We start from the raw sequence: 10,838 nt of genomic DNA, 5'->3' as shown, positions 1-10,838 counted from the left end.
AGGAGCCACTTGGGAAAAAAAAAAAATGTAGCTTCATAAACGTGTATGTATTCTGAGAGGATGACAACGTTAACCAGACCCTAGGCTGCACCTGCTGGTTGGAAGGGGCTCCGTTTCCCAGAGAACAGAGGGGGCACGTGGAAAGGTGTGTGGCAGAGGGCTCCCCAGTGTACGCCCCATCTGGACTCCTGGCCTCCTGTGCCAGTGTCAGTGCAGATTTTGCTCAGTTTACGTCTCTGTTAGACCCCTCAGAGACATGAAGATACTCTCTGCACGGTGGTCTGCCCACCACTCTTCACTGGCCCTCCTTTTAGAGGGTTGTGGCATGTCTGAGATAAAGCAAGTTTGTTGGTTAAGTTCTCCAGGATGGCCTGCACTACCTGTGCGTGCCAGCCATCCTATCAGTCTCCCTCCTTTTTGCTTGGAGGCCCTCTTAGTTGGTTTGCACTGGTTTCTATGACACTGTAAGGTATGAAGTTAAGGAAGCGGTAGAATTCAGCAAATTGGATTCAAGAAGGGTAAAATTCTGCTGTCCCGAGCTCTCTGCTGGCACCACCTGTGACCGCTGAGTGTCTGCAGTGTGATGTGCCTGCCCTACCCCAGGCAGCAGCGTGATTCCCCGCATCAGGTCTGGAGAGGTCCAGGGCAGGGATGGTCTTTCAGCACTAGACCAGCTGAGAAGGTCTGTGGGAAGTAAAGGGCATGAGAAGTACTGTGGGAAGTAACTGGCAGGGTAATCCAGGCCAATTTAATGCTGGATAAAGTATTTTTGTTTACCTGTTGGAACCATTTCCGTTTAATTTAAAGGCTAAAAGTGCCATTTAATGGATTATTTTTTTCAGATTTTTTGAAGTGTGTCATTAGCTTGCTTTGCTTGCATAGAAAACAAGTGTGTTTGTTTGCATGGCGCATTATATTTTGCTAGGGAAATGCAGAAGGAGAATAAATAACCCAACTCAGGTCAATACTTGCTCTTGTCCCTTCATGATTAGATTCATTCCTTAAGAAGCCAAAAACTTAAAAGATTAGACTGTGACAATGTAAACTAATATGGTGACTCTCTGTTATAAAATCATTGGTTGCAAATAAAAATCTGCTGGAGAGCTGGTTTTGTGACAGCAAAAACTTCACAAATAGCATTTGCATGACACTTTTGTTAAAGGAGCTCACAACACAGTACAATTAAGGTCAGCACTCAAACTTAATGTTGAGATCCTAGGCTCAATGACTGTCTTATCTCTGCTGTCTGTACTGCACTTGAACTTCACTGGGTCTCCTGAGTGTTACTGCAATCGAAATAATAAGCTTTGTGTTTTTTTCCTTTTGTCTTCCTCCTGTTTGGAGCTTCCAGAATGATGCATTCTACAATAGTGGGAACAGCACATACAAGGAAAGGAAACTGGGCCACTAGTGAGTTGTCATGAACAAAGAGATGACAAGGCAGATCATTATAAAAGCATGAAAGATCTTGTTCTTGTGCAGAATCTTCTTCTACCTTGGCTAGATGGAGAGGAATGGTGTCTCTAGTTTCTCTTTTGCACATCCAATAAATATATACTTCTTCATACTTGTAGACATTAACTCTGGAAAGCTGTGACATAGTGCTCAGGTTCTTTTGTCAGTGATGTGAGCAGCAGTGATTTTTGCAGCCTTTTTTTAGTGTCATGCTGCCAGTGGTCTGGCATCACACAATTAACAGTGCTAATTCATAAATGTGAAGTTCAGTATTAGCATTAAAACAGCATGACGTAAAACTCAAATCTTCCTCTTTCTTGTGGCAGGGAAGCGGTACCTGCTAACAGAAGATGACATAAAGTTACAAGAATTTCAGCAGATGAAAGTGGCAATTAGAAATGAAGTTCATGGCAATAAAGGTATTAGTACTTATTTCATAATCACCATTCTCAATTTTAGCCTGAGTCCCAAGAAACCAGACAGTCAAAGTCGTTATGACACCAATTGATCCCATTTAAAGCAACAACTTGTGTCTTCCTCTTGCAAATTTTTTGTAGCCAAAATTATTGGAAGAGCTGAGGGTTTGTAGAATGAAACAGTATTAGTTATGCTAAAACGGTACACCGACGACAGTACCGCACCAGCTGAGATTCCCTGATCCCCATTCACAAACTGATCCGACAATTAGAAAACCAGGACAGCTGTGCTGGAAAATACAGAGAAGCTTTCAAGTATGCAAGGTGTTCACATAAGAGCTGAAATGCTTGTGGCCTTGCTCTTCCAACTTCTTATGATAGTTTAACAGCAAATAGTGTTTCAGTCTACAACCCTTGCTTCAAATACATCATCAGCAGAGAGAGTTAATACAAAGCCTAATAGCTATTTGACTATCCAAGAAGGTCTATGCCAGTAATTCACTTTTAATCCACTCTATAAATTTAGTTAGCTTATTCTTTTACAGTTTTTTTCCTTTACCTAATGTAAGTTCTCAGTTGTACAACCAATTCCGGATGACATATGCACACTCAGAATATGAAAAACAAATTCAGGTTTTCCAAACTAATGCAGGAGCAAGATTGGTGAATTTTTTTCTGATGGGGATTTTGTCATGCTGTTTTAAGTGAATACAATGTCTTTTCTTTAAGGAACATAACTATGAACATAAATCTGCCCTTATATTTAAGAAAGGTTAGGTAAAACTCCATTTTCTGCACCTGTTTAATCATGTGCAGGTGCTCTAGTGATACAAATTGACAATTGTTCCAAAGGATGTAGTTAACTTTAATTTTTTTTGTGTGGCAAGGAAGAGACAAAGAATCAAACCTGCTTTGGCAGGGGAACTGGACACAGTAGTCTCCAGAGTTCCCTTCCAACCCCAATGGTTCTGTGATTCTGTGAATTTAGTTTTATGTAAACCAGTCTTCTGGGACAGAGAGGGAGGTAAAGTCAATGTGACAGTTTTTCTTTGTTAAGTAAAAGTAGAATTTGAATTCGGCAGTGGCAAGTCGTAATGTTACTATATTTTGCTGTGATGGTGACGGACTCGTATTGGGGATTATTCATGCTGTACTTGAGGTACATTATATTTATTGCTGTGGGTCAATCACTCTTGCTAAAACAGGTTTGTAGAAGTCAAATATTTGGCTTTACAGGTCACAATTGACCTTTTAGTTTTGTACTAATGGTAGCCTTTGAGAACTGATGAAAACAATGTGCTAAGCATATATTTGTGTGTATGTGTGCATAGTTTCTGTACTTGGTGTTTAGTCTAATACTTGAAAGATTAAAAGTAATTAGGGCTAGTAATAAACAGTTCAGAAATTGAAAAAGCAGTAATAACTTACACAGAATATGTAATAGCTATTATTTATTATAGTTATAATGCAGCTATTAAGTATAGTAGTTACACCATTAAGTACACCAGTTAGTTTCCTACAGTAATACAAATACAGTTCAGATCCCATGTGTTTTTTAAATTTCTGTGTACCTTTGAACACATCCAATCATTATATGTGCATACATATATATATGTATATATATAAAATCTTCTGAGTTCACAGGAGTCAGCTCTGCATCTGTCTTGAGTAAGAACGTGTATTTGCATGTAGCAACAGATATGCATCCAGTAGCTGAATATGTTGTTCTCTGGGGTGCTTACTTTGCATCTCTTGTGTAGGTTACTAGCTTGGAAACAGCAGTGACCCAGCAACTGCTACAAAAAAATTCACTTCCCTGCCTGAGACAGGGGGCAGTGCCCTTAGAGGAATGGGGCTGCCAGGTAGTACATGTGATTTTAATCTTGTGTATGTCTGAATCAGAGGCTTGAAATTAACAACTGAAGAACTGATCTTTGTGCTTGCTTTGTCATAGGAAGACGTGCTGGATAGAGAAACCTCTTTTTTAGGGGGGAAGGGAAGCAACTGTTAAGTTTATGACTATGTATAGAAATACATAGATTATGTATAAGACTTTTTGTGTTTGCATCAATTGTAAAGGAATTGTATATGAACACTGTTGAGTAGAAGTTCTTATGGTCATTTGAATACTGAGTGGATTGGTTTTGTTTGTTTGCTTGCTTTTTTAAAAAAAAAGAGTGTAATGCAGAAAATGTGGCTTACAAAACTTCCTTCCTCTTTAAAATTTTTGTATTACCTGATATATTCCATAACATACCCAATGTAATTAGGTTCACAATAAGCATCTTCTTGATTTTCAAAGTCTCATATGACTTCGTGGGGACACCTAGACATGCTTGTCTGTGAGAAGCTTTATGGATTTTTCTTGGTGGGAAAAAAAAAGCTTTCTGCTTCATTGAATCTCCATGTTTCAGGTAGCAAGTATACAACACAGGTAATGGAATCATCTATAGACTGCTGCTGTAATGTGTTTTATTTTCAGATCCATATTTTAAAAATATTACAGAAAAATTAAAGAAAAATGGAATAATTCTCAAAAATGAATTAAAAAAATTACTGCATTTATGTCAGACGTCATCTGATGTGGACCTAGCCAGAAAAGTTATTTACAGGTATTTTTAACAATCCAGGTAACACTATTTTCTGTCTTTATTTTTTTGCTTTTATTAGATCATCTAAGGTTATGTCTGGAGTTGAGGGCTTGCCCAAATTCAGTGGCTATATGCATAGTTAATCCCTTAAATTAAGGCTGTATTTTCATTTACTTTTGATCTTCCAACCCTTCAGAGACTCTCAGATCAAAGGAGAGTCAAGCTACGAGAGCATAGTGGTGTCCTGCTGTATGCAGAATGAATGGTGAGCCACACAGAAGAGTCATCTGTCATCTGAGAGGTAGTGGTGTGTTCAGTGGCATTTTCCAGCCAAGACACGCCTGGTTATAAACTGCTCTGGACCCAGCAGTGACAGATCAGGAGGCTTTGTGAACGAAAGCCTTCCCAGCAATTACAGCGTAGGACCTATAAAGGAAAAAGTGAAACACTTTATTTTTATATTTTTATTTATTTTTTAGTGTAGGAGAGAAAATGTTGAGGTATTTTAGCAGGTACTGCTGCTAAAATAGACTACTGCAACTTCTTGTGCTATTGCTCTGTGAGTAGAAGGTAGAGTAGCTGAGAATTTTCATGGCAGAGACCTGTTCTATTACTAATCCAATGCAAGTTACTTTACTGGAAATAGAAGAGATTAAATATTACTAGTTAATTCATTAGTTTGGTCAAAACAGTATTTTTTCCATAAAATTAACTTCCTGTTATCTAAATGTCATTGGCTGGTGCAGATAGAGAAATGTGCCTCTGTCATTGCACATACATATTTTGCTGTCTATTTAAAGCTGTGTTCCTTTGACAAATGCCGTACTCTGTGTGATTAACTTTTTTTAATCTTTCTAATAGGTACCATGAACAGAATGGAATCACAGCCTTATGTAATTTTAAATTTGGACCCCTCTTTATGAGGCTATGTTATGAGCTGGACCTTGAAAGACCTGCAGTAGAACTTATCAAAGATCAGGTAGTTCCCTTATATATTTTGAAAATATTGTTATTATTATTAGTCCAATAGGAGTAATTGATATGCTACACGTGAGCCTTGCATGAGTGCATAGACTTGAAGTGTATGTGTTGCAGAGCAAGGATGTCTATGACATTAATGTAAGGATGCAGATTACATTGCTTTACTATTTTAAAAATAAAAACAGTAATTAAAAGAAAATTAAATGCTAGTTTGACTGGTAACTTTATTGTTATACTTCTATATAATTGCATCATTTGATTAAAAGTAAAAAATAATTCCTCAAATGAATACAGCTGATGCATGTTTTCCCGCATCCTGTGTTGTGTTAGATCATTCTTGGAAATGAACATTTCTGAGTTTTTACACAGTAGTCCTCTGAAATGCCTTGGATTGTTTGCACCAACGGATTTGTCATGTCACTCTGTACTTCGAACTCGCTCTGAACCTTATAGAGGTGGTATGATATTCATCAGCTCAGGAACTTGGCCATTTAAGTGCTGAAGAAACTTAAGAGCTTGGTTTTGAACATCTATAAAATGCTATGTGTGCTATTATGACAAGATTTTAATTATGCCCAGTGTATAGTAAATTGAAAAGATTCTGTGCAATAATGTTGTGTCTTCAGAAATCTCTGTTGGCCAGTGGAAAATCATCTCTATGATGTTAATTCATTAAGGCATGAGATATGCCTAGCCAGAATTGGAGAAGTCTTGCTTGGACTATTGTTCTTAAATTAGGCACATGTAAGAGTATGTGTGGATTTTGTTTTGCTTTGTGTTTTGTTTTTTTTTTTAAATTGAGATCTATGTAATGAAGACAGGTCCTGCAGTACTTGCAGGACTTAGTAACTGAGGGATAGTAAGATACAGTACCCCTTCTTCAGACTTCTTTAGACTTAATACCCCTGGCATTTTATTTGGCTGTTCCCAACACAGTGTTATTGAAGTGGAATGTGAAATATACTTGCTCTTTCTTCTGCTACTCTGCTTGTCATCACTCAAGCCCTTGTGCTGATCTGTTCATCATTTGGTATTGTGATCAGCAAAAAATTCTTTCTGTTTCATGGTGATGGTACTTTACCCCAAAGATACTGTTAATCAGCTGCAAACTGTATTTCTGCTGAAATTTTGGAGTTGTCATTGGTGACTTCGGCTTGCATTAACTTAGAGGTCATTAAAGAAAAATGATAGTGGGAATCTCTGGGAAATTTCTCTTTAATTTTAGTGAGCTTTTGACCATACTGAGTCAATGGTATCACAGAGGTTGCTTGACAGAGGGACAGTCAGGGAACCCAGAGAGTTAAATGTTGAACTTGTGAAGACGGGGATTATTCCAGTAGGAAGACCTGCTAAATGCTGTGCACAGTAAGAATGCTCACTGTCCTAACTTTCTTTATGCTTGCTCTGTTTGTATGTTTCTTCTCCAGAATTTGCATGGGTTTTTTTCAGACAGTACATCATTCCATATTTTGATGACTATGTTGTTTAAAAAGGGCCATTTTGAAAGTAAGTACTGTGTTTGCTAAGGCAACTGCATTTTAAGGAGAATGCTTCTCACTGTAAGTGTGTGTATATATAAATATATGTATTTTTAATGAATGTTGCTGATTGGTTTATGGTTTTAGAAGGCCAAACATCATGTAAATCAGTGTAGATGTGAATGAGCTGCACTGTAGTGTGCAACAGAAGTGGAAGACTGTATTTGTTTCATACTTCCAATGATATTCTTACCATTCTGAGTTGCACAGAATTGTGATTATCCGGGGGGGCTTGTTTCCTAAACCTTCTTCTCTGAAGGCTTAACTTCTCTTTGGTTTTTAATTTCACATAGCTTCTTGTTTTCCGTATTCAAAGTTTGTTTTGCTTGGTTTTTGGAACAGTAAGTTCTTAAACTTTTTTTTTTTACCAGTTCTGTATCTGTGTCAGAGGAGGGAGGAGTACCCTTTTCCCCTTGATAACAAAACTAGACCATAGTCTTCTCTTGGTCTGTCTTACTAATGTGCCCACACAGCGGGCCTGCTGTAATATTTAAGTCAAACGGTTTGAATCAGTTTGGCCCTTTGTGAGGGTAAGAGGGAATCATCTGACCTGACTGAAAAGAGTTTCCATGAGAAAATCTTGAAATGACTATGGAGTAAGCTTTTCAAGCAAATCTCTTAATTTGAAATTTGTTGAACACGCAGCATTTGGTCTCTTGATATTTGGCAAATCTAAGTCCAGTGGTTGTCCTAAAAGTTGAGACTGAGCCACTGTAAAAATAACTAGATCAGAGCCTGAACGCAGTGTTTTAGTGTAGTGGAGCATATGCGTTATTGCGGAGCTGTTACATAGTTTGCCTAAAATGGTGGAAGCTTTGATCATGTGTTTAAAACGCTTGCTTTTTGAGCAGTTAAGAAGAATGAGAGTAGCTTTGTTAAGTATAGAGAACTTTGTTTTAGATTTGCATGAAAATAATAGAACAGTAAGGGTAGATGCTAATGTAGATTGAAAACCTCCTTGCTGGGAAGAAATATTTACATCCATCTGACCCTAAATTAAACTTTTTGAAATGTGTTGATTTTTAAAAAAATAAAAGATTTCAGTTTACATTCTTATTTTGAAATGGACTTACTGAGCTCATGCCACGTTGAAATTTTTTTTCAGTTACTAAATGTATAGCCTTAAATTTGTGAAGTGAGTAACACTAACGTATTTTTGATAGGTGCTTTGGAAGTTCTGGTAGAAATGAAAAAGCAAGGTATACCTTTCAACAAAGAAACCTATCTACTTGCATTTGCAATATGCTACAAACTAGTGAGTATTTTCAGTTTACATGATGAAAAAGTATTTGAAATGCCTTCTCTCTATTTGTTTTATTTGGATTTTAAAATTTCCATATGTTCTCAGTCATGATTTCATATCTAGTGCAAATATTTTAGGTGTATTTAAATCCTAAATTGTTTCATTGTGTGTGATATGGTGCACATACATAGCTTCCCATACAAACGAATGTCACAAAGCAAATCTCTAAAAAATTACGTGGACATAAGTACTAAGGAACAAATTTGATACAGCCTTTGATTAGCTGATAGTATTCTTTCTGAGATCTGTGCATCTCTTCAAACTACTCTGTGCTTGATCCTCAATATTGGTTTTATAGTCTGGCTTCCTTAAGAGACAAGGCGTGTGTATGATAAGTTATGTTTGTCAGACATCTCCCATTCATTTTTCTCCTCCCCCTCCAAGTAACCTTGAACCATTTGTGTAATTGCACCCAAATTTAACAAGGATTAGAGTTCTCAAAGTTAATCTGTTGCTACATGCCTGATGAAAATAGGCAACTGAGTGGAGAAAAGAAACCTAAATGAGTGTCTTCAGTGAGAGACAGGCTGCCTCTTTAGCTTAACTGTATTTTTAGCTCAGAGAAAAAGAGCATGAACACAATAAAAAACTAGGCTACATGGATTCTACAAGTGTTTCCTTAGAACTGTTTCCCTTTTGTAGCAAAGTAAGGTCCCCAGGCTTTTTATTTTGATCTTGCTCTCCAAATTTGAATCAGTTCTGCAATTTTAAATATTAACTTAGGCCCTTCCCAAACTCAGTAGGAAACTCTTCTTCAATTTCCCCATGTTTATAGGAAGAAGGACACTAGTTGAGGAAAAATTATACCACTAGACTAAACTTCCTCAGATTTCTCGGTTAACCGTACAATGAGACTGAATGCATATGTGATAAAAAGGAGTTGGCCTAAAATGGTATCAGCAGTAATTTATGTGTGCTTCTGAAGTTCTCAGTTCTAATGAATCAGGGCTGCCTCTCGGTCAGAGGAAATAGAAATAGCCACATGGCTTTGGTGTTTGAAGGGTGGGGCAGTAAACAGAGCTGAGAATGAGCTGTGGAGGTTGCTGTCTGTTAAAAACACCTAGAGATTGATGGTTACAGTCAGTTTAGGGATGTTACCAGTTCTACGTAGAAGGTGCCTTTTTATGAATGTATATTATGAATGTATGTAAGTTACGAATATACAAAGACTCTGACACTGTGATACAACACAAGTTTATACACCGGTGTTTGCTACTAGCATCCACTGAGGCAATATTTACCACTTCAAGGTTGTTCCTTGGTCTATACTCTGCCCGTTTAGGTAAAAGCTTTCACAGAAACCCACTGTGTTTCTCCAAGGTATCCTTTACTCCCTCTGCAGTGGCTTCTTCCCTAAAATCTTTACATGGTTCTTTCCATCATCTGCTGTAAGAAGGCTTGGATCCATGCCGTGTGCAGCAGGAAGAAGTTCCTGAGGCTTGTGTTTTCTACTACTTCTGGCCCTACCTGTATTTTCAATAGAGAATCTGGCCCATTATTACTCATTTAGCAAATTGATAAAAATAGAGGGGAAATTATTCTAAACTATCACTTTGTTGTTTTAACAGCCACAAGAAATTTGTGGATTTATTTTCATGAAGATAAAATACTGTCAATAAGGGAATAAACTGTAGTAACCCTCTATGCACTAAAGAGGATTAGGTGGAGCTATTTCAAAAGCTTAATCGGTTGATTCAGCTGTTAGTGGTAGGAGGAGAAATTATGAAGATCAAAAATGTTTTTCTTGTGATGCAATATAAGAAACTTCAGAAAAAATCTTGAAGGGAAGTATCTTCAAGATGCACTACTTGAATACTGGAAATAATGGTGCTGGTGTCATTAAGCACAGTGCTGGATTTTTACCAGGTTACTTCTTGGTTTCTTTTGAATAACCATGCCAGAGACCAGTACAGAAAAATGTACAAGGCTTAAAGCCAGATTATTGCTAGTGAATAAACAAAGGAATTAATGTTTAATCTTTGTAAAGATTAGTTGACCTCTGAAATGCTTCTGGGATGTTTTAAGTTATTGTAAGGCACTGCTATCCACTAAGGTAAGAGATGGTTATTTGGTAGCCTTCTATGATGGAGTTACAGCATTGGTGGATAAGGGAAGAGCACCTGACATCATCTGCCTGGACTTGTGCAAAGCAGTTGACACTATCCTGCACAACATTGTTGTCTCTAAATCAGAGAGACATGGATTTGATGGATGGACCATTCGGAGGGTAAGGAATTGGCTGGGTGGTTTCACTCAAAGAAGTGCGGTCAATGGCTCGATGTTCAAGTGGAGACTGGTGACGAGTGGTGTTCCTTAGGGGCCGGTATTGGTACTGGCGCTGTTTATGACATTGGCAGTGGGATTGAGTGCACCCTCAGCAAGTTTGCCGATGACACCAACCTGTTTGGTGTGATCGACACGGTGGAGGGAAGGGATGCCTTGATGCCTTCCAGAGGGACCTCGACAGCCTTTAGAGGTGGGCCTGTGCAAACCTCATGAAGTTCAACAAGGCCACGTGCAAGATTCTGCACATGGGTTGGGGTAATCCCAAGCA

At 38.0% G+C, this 10,838-nt stretch overlaps 1 protein-coding gene across 1 annotated transcript; it reads left to right on the top strand.

Moving 5' to 3' along the window:
- Nucleotides 1–1,771: 1,771 nt before the first annotated feature.
- Nucleotides 1,772–10,511, top strand: PTCD2 (pentatricopeptide repeat domain 2; the record flags this gene model as incomplete). The annotated part of the gene is made up of 6 exons (XM_009703037.1): nucleotides 1,772–1,874; nucleotides 4,354–4,483; nucleotides 5,324–5,441; nucleotides 6,871–6,949; nucleotides 8,145–8,266; nucleotides 10,338–10,511. Coding segments are annotated over 6 exons (726 nt in total), but the record flags the coding sequence as incomplete, so codon positions are not given.
- Between the last annotated feature and the right edge of the window lie 327 nt (nucleotides 10,512–10,838).

Source organism: Cariama cristata, unplaced genomic scaffold (genome assembly GCF_000690535.1).
Source record: "Cariama cristata isolate BGI_N322 unplaced genomic scaffold, ASM69053v1 Scaffold21336, whole genome shotgun sequence".
In the NCBI taxonomy this organism is placed as follows: domain Eukaryota; kingdom Metazoa; phylum Chordata; class Aves; order Cariamiformes; family Cariamidae; genus Cariama; species Cariama cristata.
This window is presented reverse-complemented; position numbering and strand designations above follow the sequence as displayed.